The sequence below is a fragment of the Sus scrofa genome, chromosome 16, assembly GCF_054392235.1.
Source record: "Sus scrofa isolate SSC_HxYL_T2T_F1_AM1 chromosome 16, Sscrofa_HxYL_maternal_Yorkshire_Landrace_v2.0, whole genome shotgun sequence".
NCBI classification, from domain to species: domain Eukaryota; kingdom Metazoa; phylum Chordata; class Mammalia; order Artiodactyla; family Suidae; genus Sus; species Sus scrofa.
This window is the reverse complement of record NC_139398.1, coordinates 39,213,900-39,230,145: the sequence shown is the minus strand read 5'-3', so window position 1 is coordinate 39,230,145 and position 16,246 is coordinate 39,213,900. Positions and strand designations below refer to the sequence as shown.

Genomic DNA, 16,246 nt, shown 5'->3' with positions numbered 1-16,246 from the left:
GCTCAAAGAGTGTAAGAAACCACCAAAGTCTTTGGAGCACATGCCATCAGTACTTTGCTGATATAGAACCCGGAACCATTTTTGTGCATACAGACTCCCAGTGTGCTTTCATGCACAACACCCAGAACCTGTTTCCTCTTTGTTGTTGTCTGCAGGAGCCATCTCTCTTTTCTATTTTTTTTTTTTGCCTTTATTTTTTAAAAAATTTAAAAAGATTTTTATTTTTTATTGCTTTTGCTTTTTTAGGGCTGCACCTGTGGCATGTGGAGGTTCCCAGATTAGGGGTCTAATTGGAGCTACAGCTGCTGACCTACGCCACAGCCACGCCAGATCCAAGCCACATCTGCAACCTACACCACTGCTCTCAGCAACGCGGGATCCTTAACCCACTGAGCGAGGCCAGAGATCAAACCTGCAACCTCCTGGTTCCTAGTCAGATTTACTTCCACTGCTCCATGATGGGACTCCCTGCAGGAGCCATCTTAATCTGCACTTAGAGAGCTTACAGTGTGTCTAGGAATTTATGACCTCCAGGGGTCAGTCCTTAACCATCAACTAAAGGCTGTTCTGGACAACCCAGAACACTGCTTCCAGGGGGGACTAAGCCAGATACCATTGCCACCATCTCTCCCCCACCATGGGCTAGCATTTGATACTGCACTTTTTTTTTTACCCTCCGCCCCCCCCCCCAGACTTTTCCCTGTCTCATTTCTCTACTCTCTGTCAGTTACTTCCTGGAACATTTTTCTAATCATTCACTTTTTTTTTTTTCCTCCCTGTCTTCTCAGGGCTGCACCTGTGGCATATGGAGGTTCCCAGGCTAGGGGTCTAATCAGAGCTGTAGCCGCCAACCTATGCCAGAGGCACAGCAATGTGGGATCCGAGCTGCATCTGCGACTTACACCACAGCTCACGTAAACGCCGGATCCTTAACCCACTGAGCGAGGCCGGGGATCCAACCCTCAACCCTCATGGTTCTTAGTCCTTTCCACTGTGCCACGATGGGAACTCCTAATCATTCACTTTCATTTGAACCCTTGTCTCAGCATCTGCCTTTTGGGGGAACGCAACCTAAAAACAAAAACATCACACAACTCTTGAATGATAGAGCTAAGATTCAAGCCCTTTTTTTTTCTTTTTTTTTTGTCATTTCTTGGGCCGCTCCCGTGGCATATGGAGGTTCCCAGGCTAGGGGTCTAATCAGAGCTGCAGCCACCGGCCCACGCCAGAGTCACAGCAGTGCAGGATCCGAGCCACATCTGCAACCTACACCACAGCTCACAGCAACGCCGGATCGTCAACCCACTGAGCAAGGGCAGGGATCGAACCCGCAACTTCATGGTTCCTAGTCGGATTCGTTAACCACTGTGCCACGACGGGAACTCCTCAAGCCCATTTCTGACAAAGTTCAACATCAGTGCTCTAAGATCCTTAATCTAGACTGCTCTTCCTGACCGTGGCAGACAAGGCGGAAGCAACAATCAAGCTGGGACTGGTGCAGAGACTTCCTTATTGGTCCTACTCCCTAAACATCTCTGTATGTTTTGTGAGTACCAGCCAAGGTCACTTGACCAGTCTTTTTCCCCCCACCTTAGGAATTCCTCCAAGGGTCCCCCTTACCCTCTGATAGTCTAAGTTTTGGCTGATCACTGCTGCCCCAAGAAGTGACAGCCAAGGGCCGGATCAGAGCACCAGAGTGACACTGAGTATAACCAAATCAAATGTAGATCAAATTGGGCTCCTATCAACTAACTGCAGAAATCAATCAGCAGTCTACATGGTAGGGTATGTACTGAAGCCAACCCTGGGCTTGGTGATGACCACAGTCTGAGCTCACTTCAGCCTGCGGTTTCAGTCTTTTCCTTTTACCTGCTGCTTTAAGGTATCAGTTGACCCACCCGACATCAAAGGCTTCTGACTTTGGGTTTATAGCAACCCACTCTCAACCAACGTGTTGAAGAAATCATGGCCCCCATCCCTCCATCTGGTAGTCAGGGAGTGGTTTCATTTTAGACACACCACAGGTTAATAACAGTGCTTCGTAAGTTTTTGTCTTGAATATTCTCCTATTGTTTTCCTTAATAAGTCACAAGTACAGGTTCTTAGTACCCATCCATAGAAATAAGACAAGACAGGTCATACTGTGCAGAAGCGACACTTGCACCTTTCCCACCCATCATGGCTATATAACCAAGACTGTGACATGCATTTATGCCCAGGGTATGCACAGAAGTTAACCCCGCTCTTTCTATTCCTCAATAAGAGCTTTCCAGGAAGTTGGGCTTAGCGATAGCTGTGAAGGGAAAGAGAGCTAGTCAACCGTGCTTATGAAGTTCAGAGCAAACATCCAGAGACTATGGTGCTGGCACAGCTCACAAAGGAAGTCAGGCATAGTCATGAACCAGTGTGTAAATGCAGCCAGGGCTGTCTGAGCACGGCGCCTGGGTCCTTCACTGAATTCTCTGCCTCACAAGCCAGTCTGTCCCAACTGGGCACTTGACACAGGGCAGAGCTCTTCGACTGGTTCCGCCCATTTCCTGACCACCTGGCCCTCTTCACAACACATACTTTCAAAGAGCTCTTATTAGGAGTTCCCATCATGGCTCAGTGGTAATGAACCCGACTAGTATCCTTGAGGACGCAGATTCAATCCCTGGCCTCGCTCAGTGGGTTAAGGATCCAACGTTGCCGTGAGCTGTGGTGTAGGTCACAGACGCAGCTTAGATCTGGCATTGCTGTGGCTGTAGTGTAGGCCAGCATCTGCAGCTTCTATTCCTCCCCTAGCCTGGGAGCTTCCCAGGTGCAGCCCTAAAAAGCAAAACAGAGCTCTTATTAAGAAAAGCATGGTTTGCCAAAGGGGAAACTGTCTGTGGAAGGGTAATTTGGGAGGATGGGATTAACACATATACACATTCACTTCGCTACAAACCTGAAGCTAATACAACATTGTAAATCAACTATGCCTCAATAAAATTAAACGAAAAAAGGAAAAGCATGGTTGCTTCTTGTTTCAATCAAGGAAGCAGAAGGACCAATGGTCAGGTGGTGAAGGGATGGGTCCTCAAGGTCGGGCAGTCACAAAAATGGTCCTTTCCTAAAAAATGAGCTCTGGTTTCTGGGGAAGCCAAGGCTCCCCAATGCAGAGCATGGTAAAACATCACCAATTCAGTCTCCACTAATGTGAGTCTGTTAATACTTACACATAGCACATGGCTGTCCACAAGTCAAATGTTCTGAATATGATTATTTCTCCTTCCACAAATTTGCAAGATTTCACTAAAGACTGGATTAGATAAATTCCAGTTTTGTTTTTTTTTTAATATTCGATGATCCAGAAATTAAGGATTTTATCAATGTAACTGATCTATTTTGCGGAGTTTCATACTTCACGACAGGCTTTCATAGGAAAATTGGAAAAATATGATACTTAAGGGATGAGGTTGAGAAAATGGATCCAGCTCTCCATATAATCCCTAATCAGGGTCTTTCGTAATCTCAAGTTCAATGTCCAAAGGAGCAGAGACAACTTGGATTTTCAATCTGCAGGCCTTATTATACTTCTCTGTCAATATTTGAGGAGATTTGATCAGGGAGGTGGGGCACAGATAAAGGTGGTGTCAGGGGTGGGTGCTGGGGGACCGGTGTATTCAGTGCAGGATGTTGGCCAGCGGCTGGTGCATGGGGTACAGAGTCCAGTCACCTTGAGTAGGGTTGGCAAGACTAAGCAAGGGCAGCAAGCTCCCAGGCCATTGATGTGTTGGGCAAAGTTCTGGCCCTGGTGGCATGTGAATGAAGTATTCTACAGGAAAGTGAGACGGTTCCATGCATAGGCAGAGCCCACAAACCAGGGCTTGGGGTAGGACACAGGGATGCCTGCAGCTTCTTGGACAATAGCTTCTACAGTTACAGATCTATTCTCAGACCCTTCTTACTAGAAGGAGGTTCAAATCCAGCCCTTGTCCAGGTCAGGACAGAACACAACTGAGCATTAGTGACAACTGTGGAGTACAAGTTGGGAGGTCCCAGGTCAGGATTTAGACGCCGATTTCCTTAAATAAATGAAGATCTACTTTGAGTCTGAATGCTAGAGGATGAGGATACAGAGGGATGAACAAAACGCCCTTCATGAATTTTAAAGTCTAGTGAGTTTTCAGTCCATTAGGATGCAGTGGTCACTTACCAATCATTTGGAAACACACTGTATCTATCTCAAGCTCAACCCAGACTTTGCCACACAACTTAAAATACAGAGGTCATGACAACTTCATTTAGAAGAGACACACACAACAAAGGTTACCTCCCAACCCCCTGACCATCCTCCCACTGGCCACCATTCTGCCCATCCCTGGGTCCTGTCTCTTGCTGAGAGATTCCAAAACAACATCCTGGAACATTCCCTCCATGGTTGGGACATGCTTCTCCATGTTATAAAACCTGCAACCTGGCTGTGGAGATGTGACATGGATCTGGAGTTAGTTCCGGTTAAGGCTTAAGTCTGGTAAGTCGTTATACAAATGGAAACAGAGATTCCTGATAGCTGTCTCTGATGAAATATTGTGGGTTAATTTTGAACAAATTTGGGAAATCTAGGCCAGAGAAAACTCGGATTTGCAGCGGAGGCTGAAGAAGTGCTCCAGGCTCCTGGGCCTCTCTGACTACGCAGTGCGGGCCAGACCGGGCACCATGGAATCCTCTCTGTACGATCAGTTGCATCAGATTTCAAAAGTGTGTTGATGTCACACGTCATCGCTGCCTTGAAGCTGTAACTACAGATGAGGAGGAAGCTTTTCTCTTGGTTTGAGGAATGACACTGTTGACAGCATATGAGTGTGGCTGGAAGAGCCTGTTGCTTGTGAAAAGATGAGGGTGGTCCTTGAGCTGTGGCTGCTGGCAACTCTGCCTGATGACAAGTTAGACATGCATCACCATGGATAAGCAGGCAGTTACAGAGAGCAGGGGCTAGGCCCTCAAGAAGTTTCTGCAGATGGCTCTGAGAGGCCTAGAATTCTTTATCATACCATGTTTAAGGTTAGGGTCTTAAACTAAACCAGCTCTGGGAAAGGAACCCATTGACTTAAAATCAGGGTGAGGAGAAAAGCCCACCCACAGATTCTTCCTGAGAAGGCCTTCCTAGGGGAGAGGTGTTGGGTGATTCAGGCTCCTGGGCCCATACTTGTGGAGGAGGATCTCAGGCAGAAACTGGCTGGGCTGGTCCAAGCTGGCACTGACTTGTGCACAGTTGAGCCTGGGTTAGCCTCTGCTAGAGGCAGAACATCATGGGTGTCGGTGAACAGGAGCTGGTGGCTAGCACCACACATCCAACACATGACATCAATCCTGCTCCTGTCTCCCCCATAACAGGAGCCCTAGTTTAGGCTAGGGAACCAACGTGGTGTGGAGACACTTTGCATACCAGGACTGGCCCTTCTGTGTGATGACCGACACCTCCGGCAGAAGACTGGAAGTCTAGTCCATCATTGGCATGTGTGAACTGAACATTCAAGGCTCAGACTATCTTTGGGTGGTCCCAGTCCTTTTAATCCTAATTAGCAGAGGCTCAAACCCAATCACCCTCACTGGCAGCTGCTTCATAGGGGTGAGTCATCCATGTAAACCTCACCGACTTCCCAAGATTCTGCTCAGTGCACAGCTTTGCTGCTCTCACCTCATCCTGCGTATATTTTATTGCATTTCATGAGATAAGTACATACTTCAGTGATGATCAAATATCTGGGGGTATGTCAAGGTCTTAGGATCGAGTCATGAATGTGCAAAGGGAGAGCTCAGGCCTTTGTCCCCTCTGTAGACCCTCAGGGCACTGCCGACCCTGAGCCGTGAAGGCAGGAGGGGTTCTGGGCAACAGTATGAAAGAAAGGTTGCTTACTCTGCTGTCATCAGTCTCAGGATTTCCCTCCATACAACTGTTCCATGCAAATACCACTTTACTGCTAATACAAGGAATTCTTTGTGTGTATTCCTGATCTCTTAACTCATGATAAATTCCTTGAGGGAAGAATCACTGTTCCTCACAGCCCTAACTTCAATCTTGAAAAATGGAAAGCTCTAAGGAAATATTTTGAACACTGAATTTGTTGAATTAACTTTTTCATTCCATCTTGATTTATTCTTTTTCAGAGCACCCTGGCCATCTGTTTTCTTCACACAATCTAGACTTGAAAGCTAAACTGTCTCTCATTAAATTCTAGAAGTTCTTCGTATCCCAGCTGAACTTCTTCAGGTCAGCGGCTTGCCTGCTCCCACCTCAGGTTGCTGAGGTCAACAAAGGATTCTCGGTTGTGAACCAACAGAAACAGGAGAGACACGACCTAACATATAACAGGTGTTCCTTCTAAGAATATTTATATCCAGTAAGTCCTTGTGCACATTTTTTATTAAAATCATCATCACAGAAGCAGCAGTTTTGATGCAACCAGTTGACACGTCAATCCTGTGAGGCCCTCTGAAAATGAGGCACTGTTGGTCATTCCTGATTTTAGAATAAGAAATTTTCCCTGAGAATCTCCCTACACTGTCGGTGAGAAGGTAAATTGGTGCAGCCACTATGGAAAATAGAACGGCGATTCCTCAAAAAACTTAAAATACAGTCACAATATGATCCAGCAATTCTACTAATGAGTGTGTCTGGAAAAAATAAAAATACCAATTTGGAAAGACACATTCACCTCAATGTTCACAGCAGCACTATTTACAACAGCCAAGACAAGGAAGCAACCTAAGTGTCCATCAAAAGATAAATGGAAAAAAAAGATGCAGTGTATATGTGTGTGTGTGTGTATATGTGCATATGTGTGTATATGTATGTATATATACACATATAAAATAGTACACTACTCACTTATAAAAATAATGAAATTATGCCATTTGCAACAATGTGGGTGGGCTTGGAGGCTATTATGCTTAGTGAAAAAAATCAGAGAAAGATAAATACTGTATATCATCACTTATATGTAGAATGACTGGCCAACAGAGAACTCTACCCAATATCCCATGATAATCTATATGGGGAAAGAATCTGAAAAAGAATGGATGTGTGTATTATGTATAACTGAATCACTTTACTGTACACCAGAAATTATCACAACATTGTAAATCGACTATACCTCAATAAAACTTAAAAAACAGAAAAACACATCAATGTATACAGCAAAACAGAAACAGACTCATAGAGTAAACAAACTAGTGGTTACCAATGGGGAAAGGAAAGCGGGGAGGGGCAAGATAGGAGTATAGGACTAAAAGGTACAAAGCACCGTTTATAAAATAGATACGCAACAAGGATATATTGTACAGCACAGGGAATTATAGCTATTAATTCATAATAACTTTTAATGGAATAAAACCTATAAAAATGCTGAGTCCCTATGCTGCACACCTGAAACTAATACCGTAAATCGACTGCACTTTAATTAAAAAAATTAAATAGCCTGCGGTACCTCCAGGAAAATAAAAGAAATTCTCCCTGAGAGGATGTAACCTGCCTGAGAAGCAGATGTAAAGACTAACATTAAGAATGAAAAGCAGAGCATCTATTACAATGCTTTAGCTAATACAATGCTGGCACTGTTTGAGGTTTAGTTCTCACTAGATTTCCAATAGGGCAATTAGACTCAATAAAGAACAATCCTCTCAGGGCCAGCATTTTTTAATTGCTCATCTGCCCAAGCAAGAAAAACCCTGCTCAAAGCCACAACCTTCCTGCAGCATGCAGACCTGTCATCTCTTACCAGCTCCTGGGCTGCTTTTCTTGGTGAAATGTCCCAGATCCCCTCCTCACAGGGCCACCTCCTGCCACTGACCAAACCAAACTCAAATGAATGGCTGGTGAAACTACAGTAGCACCTTTTTTTGTTTTTTTCTTTCAAGTCCTTATCTATATTTTCAGTCTGCCTTATACAATGGGAGAGAAAATAAAGTGATTTGGCTAAAATCCAGACCTGGCAGAAAAAGAAACACGTGGCCCATGAATGTCAACCTGAGGTTCAATCCATGTCGTGTCAGATCACTTTGGCTGAACTCATCTGATAAATAGCCAGAACTGGCACACACACACAGACACACACACACACATGTTCAAACATGCTCCTTTGCACCTTCTTATATAAACATCATACCCCAAACCTTAACAATTCCAAGGCCATTTTAAGGGAAGAATTTTGAAGTGACCACATATTCCAAAGGAATTTCAGTTAGCCCACTAAGAAATAAAAAAATAAGAGAAAATTCTTTTTCCTCTGCTAAATTACTTAGTACGTGCAAGTACTGTTAGACTACGTGATTTGTATTTACTATAAACCATTGCATTTTCTTATGCTCTGCTCCCCCCAAAACAAAGCAGACCAAAAACTTTCCAAAAGCAAAATAAATGCAAACATAAGGCCAGCTAATGGTGTTGTTTCCTCTACAAAGTTAAAGGTTTACTGAAATGTCAAAGCAGTGGAAACAGATGCTCTCTGCAGGCTCTCTAGGTTGAAAATGTAATTTGAGCTTTAGTCTTTTAGCCACGGATATATTTTTAATTTTCCTTAAATTTTTCCCTTACCATACTTTGCATTTCACAAGTTTTTAAAATTCCTCAAGCCTTGCCCAGTGGAGTGAAAGTCACCTTAATGAAGAAAGTAGAGATTAAACCACCATGACTTTGGAACAGCAGAGGATCTCAGCTGTAATTCTTTGGCTCAGAACCAGGGTCTAAAACCAGCCATGGGAAAAGCTGCTGACACAGAGCCTGCAATTCCCTCCATGTTTGACTTGCATAATGTTGACATTATAACACCAGAGATACCCAAAAATATTTCAAACAATTATGACTTCTTTTCTATAAATATTTTTAAATTGTCTTAAGAGATAAAATAACATATTTTACCCTTGTTTTCTTAGTTATTCTGGTCACCCTCAGCAGCTCACTACTATGGATTTATTTTTGGCTTGAAGGTCAGGGAGGACATTTTAAGGCACTATTTCGGCTGTTAAACTGTGTTTTCCAGCACAAGTTGCCCAGTGAGTAGGGGAGTTGGCTACTATTAAAGTGACAATTGACTGTGGAGTCAGAATCGGAGAAATAGATGATTTCTTTGTTGAAGCTCAGGCAAGAAAAAACAAAAAGACTCCAAGCACTCAAGATGATATTTTAAAAAGTTTCCCACCCCTTTATGAGCACAATTTTCTTTCTGGACAGAAAAAATCCTTTTCACTCCCTTCATTACTCTCTTGTTCCAGTTATAACTGTTATGAGACTTACGTTTGATACAGTGACTTTTTTTGATTGGAAGAGGACATAAAAAAAGAAGGAGAATTATAGAGATGGACAAGGAAGTGCTTGACTTCTGAGGGTATTATTCAACTATTTCAGGAGTTTCTTCCTTCAAACTTGGCCAAATAGTAAGCACCCAGAGAGTGAGAGGTGAAATTTACAACTTTCACTCTCAGAGACCTATCCCGAGAGTGGCCTTAATTCTGAGCTCTGGAAACAGGCTATGATAGCCTCAGTCACAGATGAGCTGAGTAGGTTAATAACCCTTCAGTGCAATTTCAATCTCTCTCCCAGAGCCTGAGGACCAAGAGACCTGGCTTGCCTTGCATAGAAATGCCCTCTGCGTGATTTGCAGCATTTATTTTTGATGGGGAAACATCAGATGCCAAAGCTGACTACTGTTTTCCTCCTACAACACTCCCGGAAACATCCTCCTGGTTTATGATTTTAAAAGCTACAACAGGTTTTCTGTTTGTTGCCACTTAAAACTTATACCTTTTACTGACCTCATCCAAAGAACTTAGATTTAACAAAGTTCAGTGTGGTTTCAAAAACACTGAAGGTGGGAATGGAAAAGCAGAACTCACCTTCACTCCCAGAAAAAGCATCACTTGAGCCTGCCACTGCCAAGGTCAACAGAAGCTGCCAGAGATCCATACCTGTAGGACCTGCAATCATACAAAAGGAAAAAGATGAATCTAAGCAATTAAAAGCAGACTACTTTCACTAAGAATTGTTTAAAGACACACTAAGTTATGAATGAGCTGACATGCACATCATCTGCAGAAGGAATCCGTAAGTCTTTCACAGTCCAGAGTCTCATGTGGTCATACTTTTCAAGAGAGCAAACAGCAGGTTGTAATAAATGCTACTTCCGGTGGGTGCTTGTCTCAGGAAATAACATGGACACTAAAGATTTTCACATCCTGGCCGACAGACATAGAACCACCTCACAACAAGTGACACCTCCCCCAGCCCCACCCCAAGCACACACACAGCTTCCGTAACCAGGCCGTGCCAGTGTGGTTCTCTTTAATTTGATCTGAAATTTGTCAGCCATATCACCAAGCAAGGGGCCTTGAGCTGGACAGGCCATAAAGGGGAAAACAAGACAACCAACTTCTGAAATAGTAAAATTGCTCCAGTGTGTTACCTAGTGAACAAAAGAGCTCAATTAACACTCAAAACATCGTGTTGGAGTTCCCGTCGTTGCGCAGTGGTTGGCGAATCCGACTAGGAACCATGAGGTTGCGGGTTCGGTCCCTGCCCTTGCTCAGTGGGTTGGGGATCCGGCGTTGCCGTGAGCTGTGGTGTAGGTTGCAGACGCGGCTCAGATCCTGAGTTGCTGTGGCTCTGGCGTAGGCTGGTGGCTACAGCTCCGATTAGACCCCTAGCCTGGGAACCTCCATATGCCGCGGGAGCGGCCCAAGAAAAGACAAAAAGACAAAAAGACAAAAAAAAAAAAAAGAAAAACATCGTGCTAATAAGCCATCTAAGGAGGTTTAAATAGAAGGCAGCTGAAAGGAAGTGAGAAACAAAAAAAACCAAAGCAGTGGCGCTTCCTAGGTGGCCTCCCCTAGGACACCCGGTTCCTTGTGGATTTTAATTTCTGGAGGAATGAGGTCTCTGAAAGGCCCAGGAGAGTGAATACCTCAGACTCTAAGGAGAGTCAGTGTGCGGCCCTGCTGGCCATTTGGAGTCCCAAGTGTGGCCACGCCTTTGCAGCCTTCAATTTGATGAATGGGAGAGCAGAACAACATGCCTCAGCCAGTACACACCTTTACCTAGAGGAAATAAGCTTCTTTGGAATAAATAAACCAGGTGTCCACCTCCTGGATCTCTAAAAAGACAAGTTTGGGCTGGTTTAAGATGAACTCAGCAGACTGCTCTTTGGAGACATGTTGCTGCATTGGCAACTAATGCCTACCACCTTAAGGTATGGCTGCAGAATTTCCAGATTATGGTATTTATAAGTTACTTGGGAGGATCTAACCATCATATCTGGAGCTCCATCAGTGCCTCTATTGCCTTATTTTTATCACTGTACGTTCTTGGTAATAATGAAATAGCCCTTCTGCCACCCCTAATCAAACTAAAATGATGAACATAAATGCTTGTTTTCATGGGTAATGGAATGGTATGGTCCCTAGCAATGGCTGCGTCGTTCTGAATAGATATGCATCGTCTGATGCTCTGTACTTTCATTTCTAGGCAGTGGATGACCCACCATTTTTCTTCCTGTTCTATATAATTTTATGATCTTAAAAAATTCTAAGAAAACCCATCTCTATGCAAACTGACTCTCTCTCTGTGTGTGAATGTCCATGTATAGGCCCACGTGCTTAAGAGGCCCCTCATCCACGGTCCCAGGGAGTCAGTCATAGGATTGAGTGTGACAGTGGAGATGAACACGCTTTGCCAATTCCGAGAGTTCACACAAATGTGAATTGCAGGTATAACACCCACGTTTGAACATCCTAACCTGGATGGCTCTGGGCTAATGGCCTTGCATCATCCTCATCTACTTTCACTGCATCTTTCCCAAGGTCCTGTACTCCTAGGTGAACAGGCCTTGTAATCATTGTTTGAAGTCTCTGGCATAAATACACCAGAAGACTAACAACAAATACATTCTAGGTTGAAAATACTCTCCTGTTGGTATCTGGATATTTCCTTTAAAATTTCATTTTAAGAGTTTTTTGGGTTTTTTTGATTGTTTGTTTTAAGAAGGAAAGCATTGAGGAATTAGACTCTGTATATAGAGCTAGTTTTACTACTGTCTGCCAAGTATGGTGTGTCAGGTAAAGAAGCCGCCTCTGGCACATGCTTTCGTGGTAGCGGGTGGTAATGGTGAATCCATTCCCAGGCATCATCGTATGCTTCCCCCCTGAGTAAAGATATGGACAAGTCTGCATTTCTTAGAAGGATGCTTTCTCCGATTTGGACTTCACCTTTTCAGACCTCTCAAAGGGACTTGGCAGATGTCAGAAAGAAGCGAATTTTGCTTCAGATGAATCATAGGTGACCCTCTCCCATCACCCACACTCCTGAAAGCTATTGCCTACCCATGAACTTGGCTTCTCCCAAACAAGGAATTATCACAACAATTCCTTTATGAGCCAAACCTATCTCCCCAGAACATGTTTTCTCCACAAAACAAACACATCAGAATCCCCAAAGCAAAATTAACCAGAAATCAGGTTGCACACTCCTCAGCAGAGGAAGTATTTAAAACAGCCATTCTCCCATTCAGAAAGGTTCACTGCCCATGAGAACAGGGAATAGGGACCCAACTTTAAGGCTCTAAGTAGAGGCAGGAGCAGAGAAGAGGGTAAGGTAAGGAGGCTGGGTTTAGGACCAGTTAATTGCTTCATTAGAGACTAACTCTCCTCGTCCACTGTGGTTGGCTCAGTGGGGATGAGCAGCCCCCTTGGCATTCTCCCCTCATGGGACCCCCCTAGTGAACTCTCTGGCACAATCACATGAACAGAATGTTCGTTGGCTTGGGCTGATCTGACTGTAAGCTTCCTCCTTCAGCTAGATGAGGGGATCCTACTTTATTAGGTTCTAGAGGAGAGGTGTCTCTGGAAGAGGACAGAGTGCCAACACACAAAGTTTGACACTTGACTATCAATGATGTGACAGATGTGAGCAGAAAATCCCTTTATTTCCTTTATTTCTAGTCGGTAAGACTAGAATAATCTAAGGAAAGGCAGGCATTGTTCAGCAGAGTCTGTTAAATTTTACCTTAGCCCATTAGGTTTTTAAAGTTTGAAATCTTTTCCTAGGGAAAATCCCTCTCTAAATGTCTCATGATATTTAGGTGTTCTTTGGTTAGAGCCATATGGCAAGATTTTTACTGGGGTGGGGCAAGGAGGAACATCTATTCCTACAAAATGGAACTTGCAACATTTCCTAGCTCAATGCCTAAGGCATTCTGTCTACTCCCCCTTCCTCAAGTGAGAGCCAGTAGAAAAGCCCTGTGATCCAGCTGGCATGAGTTTCAATTCTGCAGGCTGCCCAGCAGAGGAGGCCTCCAAATTACAGTTGGGCCAATGATATACTTTTGTTCCTTGGCTATAAAACAGTCCATAAACACATGAGAAGAGTTAGAGATTAAACATAATATTTTTCCCTGCATATGATAACCAACTGTAGGCAAAGAAAGCAATGGATTCCATTCTCTTTAATTTAAAAATATTTGTTGAACTATTGGTGCCTGCTAGCATTGTACAAGGTGCAACAGAGAATACGAATGCAATCAAAATCGTTGAGAGAGAAGTCACGACTGGATTTTAGAGATCTTTACATAGAAATGATGAGTATCAGATACATTTAATGTGAAGACAAAGCTCTTTCCTGCAGAATCCCACATCATCTTCATTAAAAGTAACATTAGAAAGTCTATAAAGCCATATGGGAAAAAACATGCTCATAGCTGGTTAGCAATTTGTCAGAGACAAAACGAACTACTAGCCAAAACCACCTATACCCTCTTATTTGTATCAAGAATTTAAAAGGAAAGTGGTAAAAAGCATCTTAGTAATATGTTAGCATTTTAACAAATGAGAAGACTAAAATAATAGATTTAGGAGCTTGTCGTCCTGCTAAGGCAAAATTAGGAAGAATACCAAAATGGTAGCTGGATTAATCAGAAATAATAAATTTGTCCAAATTTTTGTTTTACTGCTCTAGCTACTCTGATATTGAAAAAGAGCTGATTAAAAAAATTCCAACTGAAGCAGAATTGTTTATATTGCAAAACCAAGACTCCAGGTAGATAACCTAAAAAAAAATGTGTACTTTCTGATGCTAGGGTTGATTACTACCGAAATATTGCAAAACTGAATCTCACTGATTTCCTGGTGAAGCATTTCCAAGAACTCAGCACTGAAAAAGGAAGAGGCTCATCCAAAACGGAATCTGAAATCATCCATTCTAATTAGCTCCAGGCATTTATTTGAACAGTTTGCATCTGGAGTTCATGTTATTATCTACTTTTATGGTGGTGGTCATTTGGAAATTGGTCAGACCCAAAATGCCTTAGGTTAATTTATTTCCTTCCCATCAGCAAGGGAGAAAAAATTCACAGACATTATTGATATAATTACTCTCGTGAGATTTCTCTTCTCACAGGGATCCAGTGGGGAAACAAAGGATGGGGAAGTACTTTAAATGTGTAATGTATGAGGGGGGAAAAAGTCTTTGAGAGTAGTATATATAAGAGGTCTCCCTTTTTATAAAACAGATGGAATGTATATCATACGTTCCTGTGCTGACCAATTTAATTACGACCAGTCACTCATGACTACTGAGCACTGGAAATGTGGCTAATGCAAATGAGGAAATAAATAAGCTAATTTTTATTGAAATATTTCAATTAAATATTTAAGTACATTCAGAACAGTTTGGCTATCTAATCTACTTTCTCAGCTGTCTATTTTATGAACTCTAAATACAGATCAAGTAAAGTTAGCATCTAAATTGAGATGTGCTCTACAAGTGAAATATACATGGATTTTGAAGACTTGGTACAAAAAAAAGGATGCAAAATATTTCAATAATATTTGACTATGTTAAAACTGTTATTCAGATATGCAGTTTTTTAATTTTAATTTTTTAAAATTTTGTAAATTAAAATTCAACTAAAAAAATTTTTGGAGTGCCCATTGTGTTGCAGCAGAAACGAATCTGACTAGGAACTATGAGGTTGCGGGTTTGATCCCTGGCCTCGCTCAGTGGGTTAAGGATCCAGTGTTGCTGTGAGCCATAGTGTAGGTCGCAGATGTGGCTCATACCTGGCATTGCTGTGGCTCTGGCACAGGCCAGCAGCAACAGCTCTGATTAGATCCCTAGGCCTGGGAACCTCCATTTGCGGTGAGTACGGCCCTAAAAGGACAGAAGATAAAATTTTAAACTTAAAAAAAATATATCCTGTTTCTTTTTAATGCTTTATAAATGTGACTAGTAGAGAATTTTAAATTATATATGTAGCTTGCATTATATTTTATATTTCTATTGACAACATTAATATATACACTTGATGGCTTGTATGTTTATACTTGCATTCAGAAACAAACTGCTACAGGAGCGTATCTGTTTTCATAACAAAAACAATACACAAAATAAAACTATATTTATAGCGCCATATAAAATCATATGCATATGTTGTCAGAGGTCCTCCCAAATACAGAATGATGGGGACAAAAAATTCACTGCAGACTTAGTGAATATGTTTATATTTTATAGAAGGCCTATTTAAGGGTACCCAGTATGCCTTTACTTACCTTTAAAAATGTGACAATTCACATTGTATCTGTCTTTGAGTTGTAGTCAGTGGAGTAATGACAATGAAAAACTGTTCCTACTTTATCAGTAAATAGAGGATGTTAAAGCAATCAAGACACTACAGCCTATGGGGTTGAGGGGAGACACTACAACCACCCAGGACAGTGAGCCCTGGGGGAACTCAGGATGGAGACAAACAGGCTGACTGCTGCCAAGCCCTCAGCTATTGCAGCCACCCCCTCACAATGCCCCTGGAGGAGACTCAGGATGAGAAAGTGCTGGATGCTGGCCCCAGATACCCGAGGTGCATATCAAAGGAATGATTTCAGTGAGGCCAGACCCCTGCACCTTCCCAAACATAGAAAAGTGCTAAATTCCTTAACTTGAGATGTCTGGCTTTTCTTTCCTAGTAATCTTTTGATATTCTGACTTCTTGTTCTTTGCTGAAAACCTTCTGTATATCTTGGCTCCCCCCTTCTTCGGAACAGTCCCTTTTGGCTATCTGAGAGGCTGCCTCCCAGGCTTAAGTCCTCAGTTTTGTCCACCAAATAAAACCTAACTCTCAACATTTAGATTGTTCATTTTTTTTTCAGTTTATAATACTAATATTAAGCAACTGGAATCATAATTTATAAAAGGAATACTCATTTTAAAAGAGCCATGGTTTGTAGCATTTGCCAACCTCTG

The 16,246-nt window shown here is 42.6% G+C and overlaps 1 protein-coding gene across 16 annotated transcripts in view; it reads right to left on the bottom strand.

Annotated features, from left to right (window-relative positions):
* GHR (growth hormone receptor) overlaps positions 1-16,246 on the bottom strand; it is a 296,034-nt gene that overhangs the window by 153,083 nt on the left and 126,705 nt on the right. For 14 of the 16 annotated variants that reach the window (XM_021076571.2, XM_013990637.3, XM_013990636.3 and 11 more), the window contains one exon: positions 9,859-9,939. In XM_021076571.2, coding sequence (XP_020932230.1) covers positions 9,859-9,928 — 70 coding nt within the window. In that variant the 5' untranslated portion in view covers positions 9,929-9,939. 16 annotated transcript variants of the gene reach the window in all.